Source organism: Chanodichthys erythropterus, chromosome 12 (genome assembly GCF_024489055.1).
Source record: "Chanodichthys erythropterus isolate Z2021 chromosome 12, ASM2448905v1, whole genome shotgun sequence".
Classification (NCBI taxonomy): domain Eukaryota; kingdom Metazoa; phylum Chordata; class Actinopteri; order Cypriniformes; family Xenocyprididae; genus Chanodichthys; species Chanodichthys erythropterus.
Window position 1 is genome coordinate 4,973,858 of NC_090232.1, and position 25,463 is coordinate 4,999,320.

General features: G+C 37.7%; 1 protein-coding gene across 4 annotated transcripts in view; it reads left to right on the top strand.

The window, feature by feature from the left end:
• Positions 1–21,458, top strand: part of pard3ba (par-3 family cell polarity regulator beta a) — a 177,472-nt gene extending 156,014 nt beyond the window's left edge. For all 4 annotated transcript variants that reach the window (XM_067405388.1, XM_067405390.1, XM_067405389.1 and 1 more), the window contains 2 exons: positions 7,164–7,234; positions 19,208–21,458. In XM_067405388.1, the coding sequence (XP_067261489.1) occupies positions 7,164–7,234; positions 19,208–19,565 (429 nt within the window). In that variant the 3' untranslated portion in view covers positions 19,566–21,458. The remainder of the gene's footprint in view (positions 1–7,163; positions 7,235–19,207) is intronic.
• The last annotated feature ends 4,005 nt before the right edge of the window (positions 21,459–25,463 follow it).

Consider the following 25,463-nt stretch of genomic DNA (forward strand, 5'->3'; position numbering starts at 1 on the left):
ATTTGTCAGGTTGGTGGATGTTAATGTCTAGCCCTGTGAGTGAGTCATTGAATCACTCAACTAATTCATTTCATTCGGGAGCTGATTTATTGAATCACTCTGATTCGCTCAAAAACTCTAAATTATTCAGGAATCAAGCTAGTGGCTATTATTTTGAGTGAGTCATTGAATCACTTAATCGATTAATTTTACAACACTGATTCATATACAGTCAAACCAAAAAATTATTCAGACTCTAGATCTAGAGTTTTACATATTTTTTTTATTTTTTTACTAGTGGGTGCAGGACACTATAGTTGATTTATGTAAGTGAGGATAGCAAAATAAAGTAAACTCTGACATATTATACCCCAAATTTCTTCATACTGTGGACTACTAGTAAAATTGATAAAAAAATTTGGAACCAAAAATTATTTAGACACTTTGACCTGACCATGTTTTGCTTAAGTGTTATCTGACATAATTAAGATTTTTTTTTTTTTTCTGATACAGTTTATTTTTTTATTATTATAGTTTTTTATTATTTAAACTATAGTGAATAAACTGTATTAATGAATGAAATGTTCAAGGTGTCTGAATACATTTTGGTTTGACTGTATGTAGTATTTTATTGGCATATTATATTAGTATTATTATATGTAATGCTGTTACAATATACAAGTACAATGTTCCATTGAATTGGAAGAGTTCCAGAGTTGTTTTTTGACAAATCAACACTTTTGGAGGCTACTTGAAGTTTCAATGTTAAATTCCAAAAACACACAGTTGTTGATATTGATATGAATTATTTTTGATTTTTAATCAAAATTTTCTAATAACATCCACAACAATCCACGTGCAACGCAACACATCTCTCCAGTACTAGACAGCAAAAGCACCTCAGTTTCACAGGGTTGGGCTCGATACATGAGGAGGTCATGACCAGCCTCCTACAGCCTTGTGTCTAAATTACCCTCTCAAAATGGTTCCACCATCTGCTGCTAACAAGCCTGGGCCGTCTGGGCGGTATGACCATGGCTTTTCAGGGCACGTTAGAGGGCACTGGGCCATGGCAGCACTACATCAAATATCAGAATACTGCACACACCACGGCCACAGAGACTCTAGGGAGAGAATCAACAAGCGATAGGATCATGCCATGTTTAAGGGGTGTTTGTTTTAGCATTGAGGTTTAGTATGGTGCCGGCTTTGTGGAAAGTTTGATCAAAGTAGTTTGTCTAACTTGCAATGTGTTATACAGATACACAATGCAGTTCAAATTCAGGAGTTGAATGAAATGAGCTGGTGGATGGAAGATATAGTTTGTTCATTTTTTTGTATTTGAGAAATTTTGCTCTAATGAAGTGCACAAGTTATTATTTAATGAAGTGCCAGGCTGCTTTAGTTGTTTGTGTAACTGATTAAAAGAAAAGCATGCCTGGTGAAGTTTCAGTCCACAGTGGTCCACACATTCTCAGCCGAACAAGTGACGAAGCACAGCCTAGTTTTCAGGGACATCGCTCACAGCTTGAGTTTCTTGTGGCAAACGCTGAGCACAGTTTGTGTTTGTTGAGAAACATGCTAAGTTTGAGTCATGCTGGAGTCCAACCACAAAATTTCACTCCAGATTGCCAATTCCCTCTGGAATGGAGTTTGACTCTGAGCCCAGATCAATGGAATCTAATTAGCAAAAAGTAATGATAAAGAACAAAAGTTACTGAGGACTATAAAGTGGTAGTGGCACCTGCTAAGTTTGTGTGTGTGTGTGTGTGTGTGTGTGTGTGTGTGTGTGTGTGTGTGTGTGTGTGTGTGTGTGTGTGTGTGTGTGTGTGTGTGTGTGTGTGTGTGTGTGTGTGTGTGTGTGTGTGTGTGTGTGTGTGTGTGTGTGTGTGTCCAATAAATAATACACTATGTAACTTTTGGCCCTCTGGATGTTTAAAAAAAAAAAAAAAAAACTGCATGCATTTTGCGGAAGAACATTGTTTTAATTGTGTTTCGGCTCTGTGTGCGGATAAATATGTTTATCCTGGCCTACTGCTCTTAAAACATTCACTACTATAGGCTTAAAGGGTTAGTTCACCTAAAAATGAAAATTACTCCATACTTTACTCACCCTCAAGCCATCCTGGGTGTATATGACTTATGTATATGAGTTAAAATAAAAATATCCTGGCTTGTCCAAGCATTATAATGGGAGTTTTTGAAGTCCAAAAAAGTGCATCTATCGATCATAAAGCGTACTCGTACTTCATGTGGCTCCAGGGGGTTAATAAAGGCCTTCTGAAGCGAATTGATGGATTTGTGTAAGACAAATATCCTTACTTAAAACTTTATAAAGTAAAATAACAAGCTTCAGATGCGACAGACATAAGCAGTCAACGCAAGTCCAAAAAGCGTTAACTTTTGCGACGTAGTACACAATGACATGACACAAAACCAATGTTGATTCTTGTTTTATTACGAGCTCTGTCTCCTCTGTTTGGAAGTTGGAGATTTAGCGGCTCCATGTCAGTCTTTCTCGCTTATTGTGACAACTAACCTATGCCACTCCCACACCATACATACAAAGTAGTGGAGCAACTTTTCTCTATTTCAGATATGAAGAGACACACATGGACGAGTGACGCAAGTGTGCAATTTCACATGAAAAACATCCCACTCGGTCTAAAATATTAAACACTTATAACATACTTACCATAATGAATTAGGGTAAAATTAAAACACGTTTTGTAAAAAGGATTGATGGTGCATTGACTCATTATTTAAAATGTGTTAATACTGAACAAGAAAAAGTTATATAGTGCACATTTAGGATTTTTTTTTTTGCAAGGACCATTAAAGTGATCAAAAGTGACAGTAAAGAGATATTTATAATGTTAAAAAGATTTCTATTTTAAATAAATGCTGTTCTTTTGAACTTTCTATTCGTCAAAGAATTCTGGGGGGAAAAAAGTATCACAGTTTCCACAAACATATGACACAGCACAACTGTTTTCAACATTGATAATAATCAGAAATGTTTCTTGAGCAGCTAATCAGCATATTAGAATGATTTCTGAAGGATCATGTGACACTGAAGACTGGAGTAATGATGCTTTGATCACAGGAATAAATTACATTTTAAAATATATTCAAATAGAAAACATATTTCACAATATTACTGTTTTCTTAAATTTTGTTAATGTTTTGCCCTGTTATATATCATTTAATTATTATGTATATCTTTAATGTTTATTGCTAAACGTCTTTGCTTATATCTTTTTTGTTTTGTTCTTGTGAAATAAAAATGACGGAATAAGTCCCAGTGAGTCTGAGATGACCTTGCTGTTCATGCTCTACATGTGCGTCTTTGTGTTTAATCAAACTCCTCAAATACATCCGTCTGATCTCCCTGCATCTGTACGCATGAGTGCCGTATGCCTATTTGTAAACGTTTGCATGTTTGTTGTGGCGAGTGTTTGCCGTCTCAGTCCAGTTCGCCAGCGCAGTGTGCACATTTCTCAGCATTCACAGCAGCGCACGAGTCCTTCATCCGTCCACACAGCCGTTTTGATCTGATAACAGCACCGCAAAGACTCAACTGGTTTCTGGCAGATCGGTTGCCATGGTGCCCCAATGTCCCCCTTTGGTGAGGTTTAGCAGGGTTGAGCAGGTTTTGTTGATCCTTTTTGACCCCACAGGGTAAAACTCGCCCAGACCACCAAGCCTGCCGTGGCAAAGTTTCAAATTCTCTCTCCATTGGAGTCAAGCGTCTGGCAGCAGGCCCACGTCTTGTCCTTTCTGCCTAAAATGCTAATTACCCAGTGAAGATCAATCGCCTGTGCCCAAGATAACATCTGTGGGCAGTGAAGAGAAACACATGGGTAATGTGGACGATCCAAAGTCGCTGGAGTCTCTCGTGTTTTGTAATAACCGGCCCTATGGAAGCAACTAAGTGGTGTTTTATCGCACTAACATCCAGCGATTTTATTGCTTAAAGGGAAAGTTCACCCAAAAATGAAAATTCTGTCATCATTTACTCACCCTCAAGTTTTTCCAAATCTGTATGATTATTTTTCTTCTGCTGAACACAGAGGAAGATATTTTGAAAAATGTAGGTAACCAAACAGTTGACGGTAGCCATTGAAAATACTAAGTCGTGCCGAACGCGCATAAGCAAAGTATACTGTGGGTTTCAGATTTGTGCCTAAAAGGTCAGATAGTCCACACACAAAAATGTTGAAATGCCCTTTTGGTAAGTATCCACGTAAACACAGTCGGTTATGTCTCAAGTGAATGCAAACATTTGAGAAGGAAAACGCATGTGTAACAGTATATTGGATCCGTGCATTCAGTCTTAAAGTGACAGCAGCCTAATATTACTGCTTTAGTCTGTGCCATTAAAGTTAATCAAACAATAAAAGACAAAAATAAAATCACTCACTGCTCTTGAATGAATAACTTTTGTAGCTTTAATAAAGATTAATCTATATTTAACGTATAGAGAAAACAATGCAGTGTTGTTTTAAATTTGATTACTTATTTCAGTTTCTGTTGTAGGCTATTACTTATCTGGATACCACTGTTAGTTCATCTTTCTTAATTTGTATTTTTGTTCTGTTGTACTTATTGGTCCATTTTGTTTGTAATTAGTTTCTTTGTTTACTTGTCTTCTACATTAGTTAAACTAGTTTTTAGATTTTGTTGAAGTAGCCTAATTATGACATTTTACTGATATCTAAAATTACTTATCATGAAATAAGACTTTGAGCATATCGCCCACCAATAATCTTAAACAATCGTGATTTCACTATTGACCAAAATAATCTCTACCATAATCAAGCAGCCCTAACAACTAGTTGAAAGCACTTAAGTTTTCGTTTTTTAATAGATTGATAGAAATCTGAGCACTTTGATTTACCGAAATTGCGTGCAGCCTTCAAATCAATGTGTGCAGTGCATCAGGCAGTCTCTGGACACTCAACATGACACCGTAAGCTATTTGACGAGTTGTTTTCACCATTTAATACAAGTTGCATTCTATTGACTTGAAGTCAGTCTATATCAAAAAATGTGTTGATGCTTTGTAGGGCGACAGGAATATTGCATTTTTATTGAAAGGTTTCAAAGTAGATACCAGTAATCTTTTAGTTTTTAGTTTTTCTAACCCTAATAGATGGAGTGTGTAGCTTTTCATTTCTTTAACAACCATGTATGAAGACACATCATGGCCATATTCCGGGATGACAAAGCCAAGATTCATCGGGCTCAAATTGTGAAAGAATGAATTGGCACCTCTGAAATTGGCACCAGACCTTAAATTCATTGAAATTCTTTGGGATGTGCTGCTGTAATGGGGACTTTACAGAGTGTTCACCTCTTGCATTGACAATACAAGATGTTGAGCAAAAATGTATGCACCTCTTTATGGAAATAACATCACAACATTTACTTCCATCAAGAGGTGCATCCAATTTTGGTAAAGATCTTGTATTGACCACACATGCATACAACCCTAGATCATTGCTCCCAAAACTAGTATCTCATCTGTGAAGAAAAAGAGAAGCTGGAGAGTGAAGCAGTAGTATAAATGCTTCCATCTGTGACAATAGTCATGACTGATCACCTGTATGGTCAGAATAGACGGAAGAAAGAATGACAGGAACAGAGGAAAGCGAGGAATCGTATATCGTTTTGATCATTTGGCGTGCACAGCAGTCTATCATTCCCACAATCATCTCTCGCTTCTCTAAATTTGACCTTTAAGGCGTGTGCGCGTCGCCATCTCCCTCTCTCTTACTCACGGTGACATTCGATCCCTGCGAGACACCTTTGTGTTTAAAGATCACACTTAGCATGCAGGGTAGAGCTCAGGGCCGCCATTACACGCGGGAGGACGTGCACTTATAAACGCCTCATTGAGACAAATGCCACCATTTTCCTCACATAGTCCCCAGAAATGAGCTGCCCTTCTTTACATAATGCCTTTAACCTTCATCTGTCAGGAGCTGCCACACGCAGCACTCCCACAATCCCACTGCGGTCATATGAGACTACTGTTAAACCCTGCGATGTGCGGCGAACTCTAGTTATTTCTCTTATAAAAACTTTCAAAGTTTTGGAATAGTCACATAAGGAGAAATAAGCTTTAATAATTCATTGTAATCATAACAAAACCATAAGAGACGTAATGGGAAAATAATGCATCCAATTTTCCTTTTTGTTTACAGAGACAAAAAATGCATTGAATATTAAGTAACATGTTTGTCACTACCTTATTTTCTTTCTCTGCACTTTATGGGTCGTGCTAACTTAACGGGTTAACAGCTCATGCTGATGGTAATTATAGCTTTAAACAAGGTAGTTATATAATTCATGGGGGGTTAATATTACATCCAAAGGGTGAGGAAAATTGTCTTGTTAAAGAGTTTATCTGAAGAGTATTCGCTGACCTCTTTTCTCCACTAAATAAGTTATTTATCTCTATATTTTTTTCTCTCTCCCTCTTCCTGATTTATAGTTGTCATATGGATATGATGTGTATCTCCATTATATGTTCCAGCCTCAATTCACACTACAACTCTCAAGCTTATGGCCCTTTTGATATTTTAAGTCTGAGTTTGAAGCACCAAAAAAAGTCCAGATTGTAGTGTACACTCGGCAGACACTGCAACTTGTCATAGGTATTGTGTCAGACTTCAAACTGGTTTCAAATCTGGTTAAGTTCATCAGATGTGAACACTAATGAAACATCTTAAACTGTGTTCTTTAATTGGTTGAAAGTTATAAACATTTTAGGCAAAACCTATCATCACATCTTGCAATAGAAAACAGTTATTTTAAACTGAAATTACAATTAATATGACTGTTTTTGTTGCAGTTTTGATTTAGAGAATCTTTTACTCACTTCTTACTAAATCTTACTGTAAATCACCTCTTTTTTAACTTTATGGTGGAATATTAAATGTGCATATGTCCTGTATGTATTTGTTCTCATTCTGATGTTAAAAAACAGAGGGGAAAAAATAGTTATATATACATGGTTTGTATGTGTTGTCTGCCTTTTTTGTGATCTCACGTCATTGTAATTCCATTGCGAGATGCTTGTGCACAGAAATTATGCTCTTCATCTTTAAAACCACATCCAAATGTCACATTTTCTGATTGCGACACATAATCTTATGTGATTTTTCTGTGCTTTGCAGATCAGAGGGCCTGATCCACGAATGGCTCCGAGATACAACGACACCGATCGTCTGTATGCCTCCGTGCCCAGGTAAGCCTGTGTTTGCGTGTGTATTTTCACTTGTACTCAGGATTGTGTGCTCTTGTACCATATGCTGGACATATGTGGCACCGTTGGATCCGTAGAGTCAACAAAACAAGACGGAGGAAGGTGGAGGGACTTCCTTCACACACACACTCAGTGTAATCCTCTTTCAGCTCCCTAATTAAATCTTGAGTGTTTGCCTTCCGAGAGCTTTTCTCATCCCGGAATATTCACCTGATCTGCTCCCAAAGGACTGGGATCCAGACAGGAAGCTGGGAATGCTATCCTGGCTCACATCCCGGGATCTTAAGTGCTTCAATCATTTCCTTCAGGAACATACGCAGATATGACGTGGCTCAACTGTGGTGTCTGATTATGAGTAGGTCATAGTGTAAGCAAAATGGTTTTGTGTGACATTAAAAGGCAATTAAAGCCATACTTGAATACTTGACTCACATTATAATTTTGATATTTTTAAAGCGAGATGACATGATTGATGCAGCGAAATTCATGGAGAACTTGGAGAATTCTTGTTTTCTTGTTGTTTACAAACAATCATACAATAATTTGTTAATTTCTCATTTTGTTTTTCCCCCATAAACAAAGATTTTGTCATCATCCAATATTTTTTCCAACATTTTTCCCTAAGACATCCCACAATGCACCATGTAAACCAGGGAGCATCAATGCTTACTATGTTCCCTTAACGGAAGCTCTGATGGGCAAAACAAAAATCATGTGATAGGTGTTTTGAAAAATTAAACAGTTATTTAAAGGTGCCCTAGAATTGAATTTACCTCGGCATAGTTGAATAACAAGAGTTCAGTACATGGAAATGACATACAGTGAGTCTCAAACTCCATTGTTTCCTCCTCCTTATATAAATCTCATTTGTTTAAAAGACCTCTGACAAACAGGTGAAACTCAACATAACACCGACTGTTACGTAACAGTCGGGATCATTAATATGTATGCCCCCAATATTTGCATATGTCAGCCCATGTTCAAGGTATTACACAAGGGCAGCCAGTATTAACGTCTGGATCTGTGCACAGCTGAATCATCAGACTAGGTAAGCAAGCAAGAACAATAACGAAAAATGGCAGATGGAGCAATAATAACTGACATGATCCATGATAACATGATATTTTTAGTGATATTTGTTAATTGTCTTTCTAAATGTTTCATTAGCATGTTGCTAATGTACTGTTAAATGTGGTTAAAGTTACCATCATTTCTTACTGTATTCACAGAGACAAGACTGTCGTTATTTTAAATTTTTTAAACACTTGCAGTCTGTATATTTAGCCACGGAGCACTATCAAACTCATTCAGAATCAAATGTAAACATCCAAATAAATACCATACTTACACGATTAGACATGTTGCATGACGAACACTTTGTAAAGATCCATTTGGAGGGTTATATTAGCTGTGTGAACTTTGTTTATGCACTGTATTATAGTCGAGAGCTCGGGGGCCAGGGAACGCGAGGATTTAAAGGGGCCGCAGCCTGAATCGCTGCATATTTAATGATGCCCCAAAATAGGCAGTTAAAAAAATTTATAAAAAAAATCTATGGGTATTTTGAGCTGAAACTTCCCAGACACATTCAGGAGACACCTTAGACTTATATTACATCTTTTAAAAAGACGGTCTACGGCACCTTTATTTATATTCCAGCATAAACATACATCGCTAGACAGGTAGTGAACATAATCTAGCTAATATTTATAGTTTGTTTACAGCTGAAATGTTGCAGTTTTGTGTAACAAAGTATTTATCATGATGTACTGATGTTGTACAACAAAAACATCATGTTGCCGGAAATAGTGCCCGAATTAGTGTACACGATGTACTGATTCACAACCTAGGGAGCCTGGGAGCTGATTGAGACATATCCATAACGTTTTGAAACAACATGAGAATAAGTAAATGATAACAGAATTTTCATTTTTTTGGCTAAACTATCATTTTAAGGCCAAAAACATACTCAAGTACACAAACATACTTTCTTTGCAAATATGTGTTTTCCAAAATGTGTCTGAAATTGATTCCAAATGCAAAAAGAAAAATGTTGCATTGACGATGCTGCTAATCCCCAGAAACAGACATTAGCAATAACGGTTACACTTTATTTCACAGTACATGTACTAACAGTGAATTTACAGTGTACTTGCCTTAGAAAGTATTGTAATATAAGATAACTACATGGGTTAATGTTAGCTTTAGGGGTAGGTTCATGGTTAGTACCTTGTTATAACCCAGTTATTGTAATTGCTATAATAAGTATATAGTATGAGAACAGGACTATAAAATAAAGAGTAACCATGTTAACTTTTCTTTATTTAATTTTCTTTTCATGGTGGACTTTGAAGAGAATCTTGCTAAGAAAGTTAGTTAGTTAAAACAGCATTTTGAGATCTTCTGCACCTAAATGCTAAGAGATACCTGTTTTATTACACCAAGTACCATGATATTACCATGTTTGTTCGTTGTTGTTGTTTTCTGGACATGCATCACATCTATTTTTATGTTTTTGTGTACATGGACCATAGCTAAATCATGCAAATCTTTGAAGTATCTTTGTAGGTTTGGTAGTAAATATGACAGTCATTCAGTGAATTGGTATATGCTAGCACTGTACCATGGTGCTACCATAATCTTTAGTTACGTAGATTTGGACCTTTTAGTCATTTTGAAATCCACCCAAAGCCACATCAAAGCATATTTTCTAGAACTTAGACCTGTAAAACACCTACAAATGAGTCATCAGAGCAAGTTGGACAAAGTTTTCCTTACTTATAAAATCATTTGTTTTGACTTTTCGCAGGCTCCACATCTTGTTTTGATATTTTCCCCCCAAAATAAACTCCCACCTCAGCCCTCCTGCGGCTCCCAGCTCTCCCCGAAGCCCCGCTGTATTCATAAGAGCGGACTATTTAAATGAAATGAAATACATTTTTCAGGGTTGAACTTTGTGCTGTGGTTCCCTCGGGGTGCTCATTCAGGCCCATTTCCTTTCAAATGACTGCGCTCTGTTACATTAGCATATATTTCCCTGTGCACCGTTTCCCTCTCTCTCTCTCCCAGTGTGTATGTGTGACTCAGTAGAAGCAAAAGTGCTTGTTTCTGTCTTTTGGAAAAGTTCCTTAAGGCTGAAACCGATCACTTCCAACAGTATGTCACATCACTCTTGTCACAGAGAGCAATTTTATACTGTGTTCCTCTGTAGGAGCCATAATGCAGCAGTCACACACAATCAGTCAGTTTGCAGCAGCCGCACGGAGGCCTGAGGCTGGGCGATGTGGTGTAGTGGTTAAAGCTCAGAGCTGGTAAGCAGAAGGTTGCAGGTTTGAATGCCAAATGAAACTAACCATGAGCCATCACTATTGTTCAACGGCAAGCCGGCAACATTGTGTGAAAATTGCACTCTGTGTTGTTACGTTACTTTTTAAAATGTTTCCTTTTAAATGTCTTTTGGGTAATACTTTAGTTTAGGGTTCAGTTTTCACTATTAACTAGTTGCTTATTAGCATGCATATTACTAGAATATTGGCTTTTTATCAGTATGTATAAAGCACATATTAATGCCTTATTCTGCATGACCATATTTTACATCCCTTATTCCTACCCAATACATAAACTTACTAACTATTAATATGCAGTAATTAGGAGTTTATTTTGTGTGTGTCCCTTTAAATGCAAATGAGCTGCTGTTCCCGGCCCCCTTTCCAGAAGAGGGCGGAGCTTTAACAGCTTGTGCTTAGGTTGCTCTACAACAACAAAGCTGGAGAATCTCACGCAGCCAAAATGAGGATTGTCAGTAACGGTGTTCAGCCTTACATTGTTCAAACCGGAGTCGACACTGATGGAGAGACTCAGGAAGAAGTTACAACTTTTAGACGTTTCTGAATGGTTAATGGATTCATTTAAGTAGATGCTGTGGAGTTGATTCAGCTCATCCACTAGCATGTGCCGTCATGTTCATCTTTTGTGCAAATCCAGCATTGAATTGATCCTCATTTGTGAAGCAGTGCGGTGTAAAATGACGACATGACAACAACACTCTACTACAACAACTCTTCCTCTTCTCTAAAGCAGCCCAACATGGCCTCACCCCCTTTGTTGTGTGTTCTCGGGGGCGGGGTTTATGTAAATATTAGGGTTTGTGATGTCTCACCCTTGAGAACACACAACAATGAAACTCGTTGTAGTCCCTGCAGCTGTTTGTTGTAGTCCTTAAAAAGCGATTTCTGTAACAGAAAATATCTCCCTTTGCATTGAACTTTGAGTGTCATAACTTTGCAGATGTTGTTTATGATCAAACAGCAACATTACACACTAACTAAAGTTAAAAAGTGAAATCATAATCAAAGGTTTCAAACTCTTTGCATCGTTTTTGTCATATAATGTAATGCAGCATAATGTTATATAAATCATAGATAGATAGATAGATAGATAGATAGATAGATAGATAGATAGATAGATAGATAGATAGATAGATAGATAGATAGATAGATAGATAGATAGATAGATAGATAGATAGATAGATAGATAGATAGATAGATAGATAGCTGTGTTGTTGTGTTGTATTATACTGTCTAGCCTTTCATTTCATTATAAAATAATATTTTCTCCTGAGCTATATAAACTCGTCCACATTTGGCTACCAAAAGGTTTGTTTTACTAATCTTAGTAGAAGGAGCTTTCTCATATAACCCTCACATAAACCTCATCACTATGTGAGAAAATGATAATAAACGTTAGAAATGCTTTGCGTCTTAGGTCATTGCATTTGCATACAAAAGAATCATTTCCGTTAGCGTTTAACCTCAGCAGGAGGTGGATTAGGGTGAAGGGCTCTATCCCAGCAGTCTCGCCGGCTAATCAGCCTGAGTCCTGAGCCTGCATTTGATTGGATAAAGATCAGCCAGAGGCAGGAGGTTACACAACGCCACGGTTGTCTGCAGACTGGTTGAGAATGGACTTCACTGAGTACAGTTTGGATCTTTCCGTCTCAGCATGTGTTTAAAATGAGCTCATTTTGGTTTTCCGAAACCAAATCACTGAAATTAAAGGAAAGGCTCCTTGTAGCCGGAACAGACAAAAGAGCCGTCGAAAAAGCCACCAGTTGTGCGACTGCCAGTAAAAGCAGCACTCCTGAAAACATTCAGCTCTGCTAAAGAACATGCAGAGAAATTGCGATTAAGAAGTATTAGTTTATTTAAGATGGTGAAGTTCTGCCTCTGTGAAAAGGATGTTTTGATTCAGATTATCAGGAAGGAGTGTGCTTCTCTTTGTTCATTCATCTTGGCAACAGAAACCACTGTTACTTCTTTTCATTCTCTCATGACATCTCTCTCTCTGCTTTATATTGCGTTTTGGCTGTGGCTGCCGCTTTGCTTCCAAGTAAATAAAGCGCAGTGACTGTGTTCTGCTTTAACATTGTTTGCCTTGAAACACAGAGCCGTAATGAAATCAGTGTTTGGAAATGAAACTCTTATTTTGTGTTCTGCCTCCATCAGCTCCTGTTTTCCCTACGGCATTAATGTCTGGAACTAGTGCCGTAGATGAAATATATCTAACCAGTTCTACAAATAATTGGCTATAGATTGATATAATGTGACATATAGGCAGATAGACACGGTATCTGCCTGTATATCTATCTGTCTGTCTATATGTATCTCTGTGTCCATTTATGTCTGTCTATCCAGTCAGACAAATGATCTCTCTGTCTATATGTCTATATATCTGTCCATTCAGTGAGATGGATTTTCTGTTTGTCTATGCAGTCAGATTGTATATCTGCTTATCTGTCAACTGGTCTGTCTATCCGTCTGTCTGTCTGTCAATCCATCCATCCAACTATCTGTCTCTCTACCATTTATCTATCGATCTGTCTATCCATTCGTCTGTCCGTCTATCTATCTTTCTATCTATCTAATCTGTCTATCCATCCATCCATCCATCTGTCTATCCATTTACCTATTGATCAGTCTATCTGTCTGACTATCTATCCTTTCTGTCTATCTCTGTCTGTCTGTCCATCCGTCTATTTTGTCTGTCCGTCCATCCAGCTATCTGTCTATCCATTTATCTGTCTGTCCATCCGTCTGTCTGTCAATCTATCAGTCCATCCATCCATCCATCATCCATCTGTCTATCCATCTATCTACAGATCTGTCTTTCTGTCTATCTATCTATCCATTCATCTGTCCATCCATCTATCCATTTATCTGTCTATCTACTCATCCGTCTACCTGTCTATCTATCCTTTCTGTCTGTCTATCAATCCATCCGTCTGTCCATCCATCCGTCTGTCCATCCATCCGTCCGTCCGTCCGTCAGTCAGTCAGTCAGTCAGTCCGTCAGTCCGTCCGTCCGTCTTTCTGTCTGTCTATCAATCCATCTGTAAATCTATCCATCCGTCCATCTGTCTATCCATCTATATATCTATTGATCAATCGATCTGTCTATCCATCCGTCCATCTGTCTATCCATCTATATATCTATTGATCAATCGATCTGTCTGTCCATCCATCCATCCATCCATCTATCTGTCTATCTATCTATCCATCTGTCTGTCTATGTATCTATCTGTTTGTCCATCTATCTATCTGTCCATCCGTCCGTCCTTCTATTAATCTATCTCTACCTATCCGTCTATCTGTCTATCCATCTATCCATCCATCCGGCCGTCTATTAGTCTGTCTATCCATCTGTCTATCCATCTATATATCTATTGATCGATCTGTCTGTCTATCTATCATCCATCTGTCCATCCATCCATCCATCCATCTATCGGTCTGTCTATCCATCTATCTATCCATCCATCTGTCTGTCTATCTATCCATCTGTCTGTCTATGTATCTATCTGTCTGTCTGTCCATCTATCTATCTGTACATCCGTCCGTCCTTCTATTCATCTATCTCTATCTATCCGTCTATCTGTCTATCCATCCATCTATCCATCCATCCATCCATTCATCCGGCCGTCTATTAGTCTGTCTATCCATCTACGTACAAACTGTAATTTCCTGATCTTGTTTTTGTTGTGGTTTATTGTTTAGTACTTTGGCGTTAGTCTGAGTCAGTCCATTAATCCATTCCCACTCATTGACTGGTCATAAGTTCATCCTGTTACTTACAATTCAACACACCCTCCTTTGTTCGCCCTCACCCACCAGCTGTTTGGCATTGTGTGTGCACGTCTGTCTCTGGGGGAAGACACAGGAGTCGAGGTCAAATTAGGAGCCAAGAGAAGAATTTCCTTCCGAACGTCTTGGGCAGGTGCAGGGAGCTCATGCAAACGGATTCCTCCCTCGTTGTAAGACGGAAAATATGTTAGCGAACGACTCGCTCGCTCACACACAGGTTTCTTCAAGCGTTGAGTGTTGATTGGTGCTAGTGTGAGTGAGATGGATTGCAGGACTTGTCATTACTTTGTTTTTTACTCGTGCATGTTGAATCACACCATCTACCGCAGGCTGTAGTGTCCTTCACACACAAACCCAAGACATTTGTTCACTCCCAAACAGGTTTGAGCTCTCCATCGCATTATTAATATGAATTCAAAGCCTCTTTGACCCGCAGTTGGTCAAATAAGCACATGTGGTGCTATAACACACACACAAACATGACCTTTACCATAACAGCACTTCCATCTCTTACCCATACACACACGTGCTGGTCCGCCAATCTCAAACACATGTGCTTATTCATACACTACCTCTCTCACACATAATTACAAACGCTTACACACATCTGGCCATCACACACACACACACGCACACCCGTTGCTCGCTCAGCTGTGACCCTAAGCCTCTGGGCTTACTTTAGGTCACTGGATCACGGGGTCAGTTGTAGGGTACGGCTGTAGAGAGTCGCTCACGCTAGAGTTTGTGTCCGTACCAGTGGAGATGCAGCAGTGTGTAAGTCTGATTTAATCCTCAGCTGCCAGCATACAGTCTATAACCCGCGGCGTTTCTCATTATGGCTAATCTAGCATGTTAACTTTGTCTCGAAGTCCACTGTGTTTATGTCACGGTATAGTGTGCATGAGGTATGTGTAATGTATTCCAGACTAAATGGGGTATACATTATATATTCTAGTGTAAGTGATTTACACGTCATATATTGTAGTGTATATGCGATATATATAATTTATTGTGTATATAAATCAGTCTACATTGAATATTCTATTGTAAACAGGCTATATATTATGTAACATTGACTAAATGGGCTTTGTACCATATATTTTAGTGTTTGAAGTGTATGCATATGAAATATTATAGTGTAAATAGTGTATTCTAGTGTATATATTATTATTATGTATTCTTGTCTTACATTTCTAATGTTGGTGAAAATGAGGCATATCATAATTCTATATATATCATGTACTGCACATTAAATAGGGCATATATTTTAGTCTATATCAGATATTATAGGTATATATCGTGTATTGTTGCCTTGATGATCATGCATTTACATTTCAGATATTTTAGTGGCTTATATCATAAATTATATTGTATATTATAACATAAATATCATATATTGTTAACTAAATGGGCTTTAATATATTATAGAGTACATGGGGTACACTAACAGTATGTCAGATTATGATTTATGAGACCTATATGAGGCATATAACATTTTTATCATATATTCTAGTGTGAATGATATGTATATTGTAGGAAGTATCAATCATTCTACATTAATTAAGATAAATATATTGTAAATAGGATTTCTAGTATACCTGATGTATAAATGCTAGTGTTATTTTCTAGTATATTATATGTGAGGTATGTGTCATGTTCAAATATATATCATTTTCATATTCTAAGTAGGTTATTTATGTTCTTATCTAATCTTTTAAGTTGAAGTGACCTTTATATGATGTTCATTTCCCCTTGACACATTTATAAACATTTATAAAAAGCATTTATAAAACTTAATGTCCAATTGCCTGAGGTTTCTTAAATGTTCATTGCTGTTAAATCCACCTGCAATGATTAACTATTAGTTTACTGTAAACATAAAATTGCTCTTCATTGAAGCATTTGTGTCATGAGTGCTGTCGACATGGTCGCTGTGAAAGATCAAAATGAAACCGCTCTTAGTAATATTAGTCTGGAGTCTTGAGTTTGGCTCTGTTTGGCCTTTATCTGTCTCTAGCGTTTAAACGAACACACACACACACTGCGTTTAGGGTTCAGACTGCAGTATTTCTGTTTCACTTGTTCTTGGGTGGTCAGAGCTGACAGACACACTACACACGCTGCTGACGGATTATAACCACACACATCTCGCAGTACACTGCACAGTCTACACACAGCCACACACACTTCTGTGTTTGTAACTAACTTTGACAGGTGAAATAGTGAACGGACTACAGTCACGCTTTAGAGTGAACTATATAAAACATCAAGCGCTGCATGCATGAATCCTTCACACACGTGTTCTGCAGCGCCGGCTTTGACATAAAGGTTGCCGGCTCCCCCATGCGCGCTCGGATAAGTAATGTAGGCCGCAACCCTGAAAATATTAAGAATGCAAATGCATGATGTAGTTTGTTTTTTCATATAGCATCCATTACCCTTCAATCTGCAGATGCCCTCCATTTATTCATGTAGTTTTGTAAAGAAGTCTTGCTTTTTATTTATTTATTTCTTTTCTCCTGCTGTAGCCGCAGCTTTTATCTTGTTTGGCTTAATTTACCAGACGCCATACGACAAACTCTGTCGTTTTTCATTTATTATTCACGACTGACACGTTTCCTTTGAAAATGGTAAATAGTGCAACCTTTTCTCTCTTTTTTTTTTTCCCCTTTTTTTTTTTTTGCGAATCAGTTCTCTTTGACTGAATGTAAATGTTTAATTTGCAGGAAGTTTACACATTAAGTATTCCAGTTTTGGGGTTTACCTTCCTTCCCAATGCTGTTTACTTTTCTTTGTACCAGAACAAAGTGGTCAGCATTCCCTGCTGAAGAGCATTTGTTGTGATGTAAATGCATACCCAACCTGTAAAAAAGACAGAATGATATATTTTTTTTCTGCTGTACATGAAGAACTGGCCGAAACCCAACAGTTTGATCATGTTGAGTTCACGTAGCATGGCATGATGGTGTGTTGGTTTCCTTGCAAGTCTTCTTAACTAGCTTAACCTGCAAGACTTCTTTGATAAACCAGCTTCAGAAGAACCATGCAGGTTGGCAAATTTCACTGGGGAGTGGCATGGTTATGTTGGTTTGCCAGTTAGACCATGGAAATCATCATTATTTACTCACCTTCATGTTGTTACAAACCCATATGCTTTTTTATTTATGCCATGGAACAAATACTGAGAGTTTCAAAACCCTAACCACATTATTAAGCTCCAGAAGAGGCAAAAAACATACTTAAAACACCAACCCCCGGTTTCACAGACAAAGCTTAAGCTAGTCCTAGACTAAAATGCATGTTTGAGCTGTTTTAACTGAAAGCAACTTGCACTGACATATCTTAAAATATGCCAGTGTTATTGTTTTGTCTCAAGATGTACACCAGTAATGTTTTTTTCTAAGGTAGTAAAACCGGGCCCACAAGTAGTCAATATTACATATATCAATATATTTGACTATATATTATGTTATGAGTATATTTCATGTCTTCTGAAGTCAGATGACAGTTTTGTGATGAACAACATATAAGTCATTATCCTCTTCCACTTTTCCACAGCAAATATGGCGCAAGACTGTCATTGAATAAAGACTTCAAATGTCCTGGAATTTTTAGAGTTTGACTATGAATTGTTCTTGAGAAAATGTGTTGTTTTTTTCCCATAGAAATAAATGACAACATACAGATATGGAAAGACATTATAGTGGGTAAATAATGAAAGTGAAAAATGAAGATTTTTGACTGAACTAATCCTAGTTCCTTCATTAGCGGTTCAAGCGCTGATACCCTACTGTAATTGTTAGAATTTCCAAGAAATTTCCATAAAAGTAATTAGGCAGACCAAACCGTAAGTCATAGAGACTTGAAACTTTGAGGGATGGTAGAACTCACACCGTCTACAGAGTCACCAAGGCTCACCCCATTCGGCCTGATGGTGGCGCTACAGCTGTGAAAAGTACATAATGGCTCATAACTCCTAAACGGTCTGATTTACGTAGAACTTCACGAAAATAGGTGAGCATTTGCGCCATATGATTCTAAAGAAATATGCAAACTTTTACAGAGATTGGACCATAGGTAGAGCTGTTACAGTTTAACGTTAAAAAAAAAAAAAAAAAAAATTCCATGACAAATGACCTGAAAGTTGTCTTTTTCCTCTGATGTATGTGTTTACAGGCTTGCTATCTATTATGTAATCAGTAGTTCAAGCTTAAAGTGTGAAAATCCTAAAGTTTTATTTTTACAGCCTTTTTTAGGCATTTTTTATTAGCGGTTCAAGCGCTTAGCTCTGAAACCTTATTGTAATTGTTAAAATTTCCAAGGATCAGCATTCTCCCCTAAAAGTGATCGGGCAGATCAAACTGTAAGACGTAGAGAGTTGAAACTTTGAGGGCTGGTAGTACTCACACTGTCTACAACATCACCAACGCTCTCCCCATTTGGCCTAATGGGGGCGCTACAGTGGTGAAAGCATGTAATGGCTCATAACTCCTAAACAGTCTCAAGTGTCTTATATCATTGGAATCCAAGATGAACAAAACATATGTCTCAGATATGAGTGTCACTCTGTGAAGTTTTGGGGGTATTTTGGAGGTATTTCGGGTACTCCTAGGTTTTTAAAAAGCTTTAAAACATATATTTCCTTAGTAAATTTCCTGTTTTGTCCATAAATGGTCTTTTCCATCTTTGATCTAAGTGGTTACAGGCTTGTTAAATAAAACTTAATACTTTTTTTATGCATGTGCTTAAGGCCTTAAAGCTCTTGAACCGCGTTAATTGCTGCTCGCAGATATATTTAACCATGGTCTTGGTTTTCCAGGAGGATGCCCGTGGAGGACTACCCGAACCAGAACTGGTCCAGCCAGAGAGACCTCGTCCATTTCCCGAACCCCATCTACGAGACCCATCGAGACAACCACCCTTCACGTTCTCCCCGGTTGCCCGTACCCAGACCCACGGAGGCCACGGGCGCGGACTACCCTTCACCTCCAGTGCAACAGAGGGGTCCCATGAGGCAGGATGTCCCTCCCTCGTCGAACCCAGGTGCCAGAGGACCACCGCGATATGAAACGCTAAACCAGGGGAACTATCGGACGGCCAGTCCTGATCGCTACAGGCCATACGGAGATGAACAATACCAAGATCCCCGGCAAAAAAACCCAATCGGAGCCGTCTAGAAGAAGAGGAGGAGGAGGAAGTAGGTTTGTGCTGAAAGGGCAAGAGGTTTTATGAAGCAGGATATTTTGTCCATTTAAGGAGACACAGAAGGAACAATCTATCTAATTCGTTTTCTTAGACTTATGAGAAGAAAAAGCAAATAAAATTGGCTTGACATAGCCATTGATTACTCCAAAGTGAACTAGTTAAGTAAACTTTGTGATTTGTTTTTTGGATGTCAGCCATTTTTCCTCTTTATTACCATGATGGGATGTGAGTATTGCTCAATTCTGGACATCAACTCCATTTTACACCACAGTCAGTTAAGTTAGGTTTGTATTTATGTACGGTTTGCATGTATTTAATTCACGACACCACACAAATGTGTATATGATGGTTCGCTGTGGTTAGTATGGCCATTTAACCCCTAGTTGTACCTTTCGTTTTGTTGATGACATCATTGGTAATCTCTAATTATCCTAAAATGTCAGATTGAGTGTTGTTTGTTTTTTTTGGGTGCCTTATGCTAGCTAGGGTGAGAAGTTTTTAAATGTGAAGAAATTTGCCATCAGTTTACTTATTTGGTGGTTGAAGAAATACATATAGGTGTATATTTTTTAGATTTTTATTGCATTTTATTGCCTTTGCAGTAACCTTGTCGTCCTACAGCACTCATACATTAACTTTTTGTGTTTTTTATTCTATGAATCAATCCTAAAGTGTGTTTTCGTGCAATGTTTTAAGGGTAATTTTCTCTTTCAATCACCTCTCTCCTTGATTCGTTTTTGTTAAACTACTCTGAGACCCAAAAACAAGGAAACGGGCAAGGTTACACAAATGTCTGATCCGATATCAAAGTCTCCAACAACTGTTTTGACTTTTGTCACAACTCTCCTTTTATCTTAGGTTTGAGATTTTAACATTCCTGGTGTTTGTTTTCCATTTCAGCAGGTTTATTGTAGTGTTGCGATGTGAAACGCTGCCCCCTAGGTGCAGTACAACTCTCTATTCACAGAGCTTTCTTTGTTTGTTGGATCAGTGCTTTAAAAGCAAGACCTCCTGATGCCCTTGGTTTGTAAAATTATCTGTTTATTATAGTTAGAAGGCACATTATCAGTCAAAACAGGATCCCGCAAGAACCAACTTAGAAAACGAACATTATGAATTTTTGCACCTGCTTTGTGTTCAGTTTTTGCACATTTAATGCCTGAGTGAAGTGGTTTGCAGTAAAATGGCCAGATTGAAACTGGAGATACTGAGAACATGCAGAATGCATGAAGTTTTTATCTTGTACACATATGCTACTCTGTCAACTATGGATATTCAGTCGGTGTTCAATCTTTAGTCTTGTCACTGAAAAATTGATTTCAATAATATTTTTTTATCACTTTTTTTATTCAGTGTTTTTGGAAAGTCTATCTTTGTGTTTATTTTTTATTTTACTTTGTTTTAATTTAATCTTTTTGTACTTGTTTTTCTTTATTAACAGCTGTTAAAGGATTTTTTGTCCATTTATTATGCAACTTCACAAAAGAGATAAAATATTGTGCATTTTTTCTTATTTAGCCTTTATTTGTCATTTCCCCCCCTTATATTTTTATAAAAATCAAGATACTTGTGAAATCAAATAACATGGATGACAACACAATGTTTTGTTGTTGTTTTGATACCTTATTATTGCTGTGTGGTTTTTATTTTTAAAGCTGGGCAAATGTTGTATTAAATGGAAAGAAATGTGTGTTGCCACTATACATACGCCATAACTGAAAATTAATCTAGATGTTATAGTGCCAAATTTTGCGGTAAATAAAATGGATATGACATCAGTTAAGAATGGTGATGACATTTTGGTACCTTATTGTTCAAAATCAAATATTGTATGTTTTTTTGTAAATAAAATGGTTTTGGTTTATGACGGATGATGACTTCAGTTTTGATGTCCCTCGGTGAAGCCGTTTCGTGTTAGTACAGTCCTATAGCTTCAAATACATAATGATGACTGAGTGAACATACTTACCTGACATTACTGATAATTACTCCAGCTGATTAGTACTAATTCATCCTCTAACAATTAAACTACGGAGGGCTGCGCTGAAGTTATTAGGGTCTAATGGAGCTATTTGGAAATCTTGCTGATTAGGAAATTTGGCATTAAAGTGTTTGCATATATCTGGAGATAATTTCAGTTTAATTAACCCGTGGATGAAGAGAGAAAGATGTTAGGTGGAAATAAATGCATTGTGAGAGCAACAAAAGGTTGATCAAATATGAAATGAGAGCAAGAACTGTGTATCTATAATGTGATGATATCAGTTTAATCTTCATTATTTATGGAGAGGACCACCACGCGCGGATATCATGAGCTGCAGTGCGTTTTAAAGAGACCTTATCATGGACAGCCCTCTCTTGCTCCAACAGGATTTTTGCTCTTGTAAAATGTTTTAAAATTGGGGAGTTGTTTTAAAATGAATAATGAAACTAGCATTTGTTTACAATACAATAATGTACAGAAGTTACAGTACAAAAATATCATTTATCATGTTTTAACTTTGACTGATGCATTTTGTTTGCTTAAAAGTGAATGTTTATCTTGCATCATGTGCTCAACTGCCATGTAGATTTCCTCTGATGTTTATAAGTTGTAAGTACATTACATACAGACTTTTTAAAAGTACAATGGCAAAAACATGTTTAAAGGGGCAATATGTTGAATTCAGAAACTTGTCTTTAAGGACATTAGCGACACCGGTTGCCGTTAAGTGAACTGTAGCCAGCAATGCTCACATTGTGCACATATTTCATATTTCAAGGCCTTGATACACTCATGGTGAAGTTCTTTTTTGTGCTTCAGAATAGCTTTATCGACATTATCCTTCACCTAACAAAAAAAGTCTTGGTTTTCATAGAAAACCTAGAAAGGTCTTGTTAAGTTCCATTACAAGCTGTTCACTCATTGGCAATAAAAAAGTGATTAATACATGAAAATTCTTTCATACAGCCCCTTTAATTCATTTAATTTAATTATTTTGCTCTCCAGACACTTCAGCTACTGGTTTTCTAAAGTTTCTAGCCACATTTTCACTGGCCACAGTTTTGACATCGACATCACGGGGAAAAACTGCCATATAGATATTTTTAATAATACTAATAATTCGGCAGCAGGTATATTAGGCTGCTGTCACTTTAAGACCTGATGCACGGATCCATTATACTGTTACACATGAGTTTTCTTTCTCAACTGTTTACTTTCACTGACTGTGTTTACATGAATACTCAGCAAGACTGGCGTTTTGACATTATTTTGTGTGTATTTGACTGTTTAAGCAGAATACGCATTGAAAAAGAACTCAATTTAGTACTGAGAGGAGGATTTATGTGCCGCACTTTGCGGGAATTAAGTGCAATCCCATGCCGAAATTAATTAACGCTTTAAATCGTCAGCCCTAATAAATTTTTTTTTTTAAATAATACATTAAAAACTACAAAAGTATACTTATGGCCCCTTTATTGTGCTGACTATAATTTTTGAAGTATTGGGCACCTCACTACAACAAATTTAATATACTTCCAAGACTCATGTACCATTCCCAACAGGCCACCTCTTAATGGCTCTCGATGACCTCACTATGAAAATGAAATGCACATTTCATCCCTCCGCGTTCTTGTCCTTCACAGTCATCACCCGTTTATTTCAATTATGTCCTCTCCTTTCATTAGCTAGTCTCGTATCCGTGCTGCTCTTGCCAGTTGAGTGGATTTTGCTCATTTCATTATGCCGCCATTATAAGAGTCTCCGGTGAGATGTTATCAGTGAAGCCTCAGAACGGACCAGCCAGGGTGTTTGGCTGAAGAAAGTGCTGACCTGCCCTTCACCTGCCTTAAATATTGCATGTAAGTGCCTTCAGTCACGACTGCCTCATGTAATTGCTAAGAGCACACCTGTTTTACAGCGAACGCACTCCAAGACATCCGTCCTGCTTTTGACTCTGGTGTAACTGAAATAGTAGTTTGCTGAACATCTCCAATCGTTGCGCAATTCTGACACAGTGCACAAACTGTTCAATCTGCAGCACGTATTCTATAAACAAGCAAGAATATCAATGTTAATGTTATTGATCTGTTTCAGTTCAGACTCATAATTCCTTGGATTTGGCCTGCAGATTCATACAGTAAGTTATCAAATTCTACACACACCAACACAGAGATAGAGTTTACCATGGATTAAAACACCACCAAAATACGGATTCATGATATATCGGCCACCATATCGGTATTGTTCAATATATGTTCATTTTTAACAATATTGTTATCGGCTTGATAGGAAAATTTGGAAGATATATTAAAGCCGATAAATAATGGATTATTTCCACCAGGTGAGAGACACTTCAGATGCGCACTGTTCACCATGATAGTTTTGAATTGCTTTAAAATGGAAGTGGAATCACTTGTACATGTGCAAAATGTGCAGCGAAAGTCTGTCATATCGGACACATAAAATTATAATAAGAACATTATAATTGTGTTCTTGTGACATGGCTTTTAATGGTGAGAGTTTTTGTAATCAGGCTCTCAAAAATTATATTAAAAATTTGGATTTAGATTTATCGGCCAATATATCGTTATCAGCTTTCAATATAAAGAATTATCGGTTATCGGTATCGGCCAAAATTTCATATCAGTGCATCCCTACACCAAAAACTTCCTTTCAAAGAGGCTTTTGGACCTGGATGTGGAGGCAGAAGATCAAGTTCAGTTATACATACATAATATTACACATTAGATGTTAAGCCCAAAGTATAGTTCATATATACGCGAGGGTCATTAGCATACAGTGCGCATGACCCGAATATCGTCCTCAGAAGAGTACACACGTAATGTTTGCCGAATTTTTGTAACTGTGCGTACTTGTATGCACAGGTTGCACATGTGCATTTAATTGTTTTTGCAGTAATTAGTTTATCCACAAGGTGGCAACCGTGCCCTGGAGGCATCGATTCACAAGGTAGTCAAAGAAAAACTGCATAAACAGAACAGACCGGAACACATGCAAGCTACAGCGACAGTGAAGGCCTACATAGACGAGAGATTGTGCAAAGAGGTTAGAAAGTACCATCATTTGTACAACTCTAGCATGAAAGAATACAAAGATGTTTACATGGATTGTAACTCATGGCAAGCTCAAAACTGTCGAACACCTGTGTATGCGAAGTATACTTTGCAAGGCTGTTTGTCCAACTGTGAACATAAACTAGCATACGCGTAAAAAAAAAAAGAAGTACACCCAGGGCTTTAGAAACCCTACATTACCAACAATGACTAAACGGCTAACAATACCAACAGCCCACATGACTGAGGTGATGTCAGCCAAAGTCTTTTTAACTGCAATCTTCATACTATTGATCATTAATGAAGCAGATAGTTCTTCACTTAGAATTAAACAGATTATCAATCATATATGTGTATTTACATTTTGCGTTATTAGAAGCAAAGGTCAAGCAAATCTTACTCCTTTAGAATAACATGAAGCTCAATTTAGATCTATAGTACTCCATAAACACACACAGCTAATGACCTTCCTCAGCTGACCGGCTGGCATGGGCAGTTCAAGGGTGATGCCAGGTGTTTTGGTTGACAGAACAGCGCGGGCTGCTCGTGCCCCACATTTCAGCCGCAGTATCGGGTTCCTGCATCAGGATAAAAGGAACGCTCCTATTAGCTTAGTGCTAAGAGCCGCGGCCGGCAGCCAAGAGATGTGTATCTAAGAGTCACTGCATTGGCACTGAGGTTCGGAATGTGATTTTTCCTTACACGCAGAGTACTGCAGTAATACCATGATATTCTCTGAAGTATCTATTGGTATCATTTTAATGTCGTGGTATATGGATATGGTAATCAATCAGTTTCATAGTATTGCCATG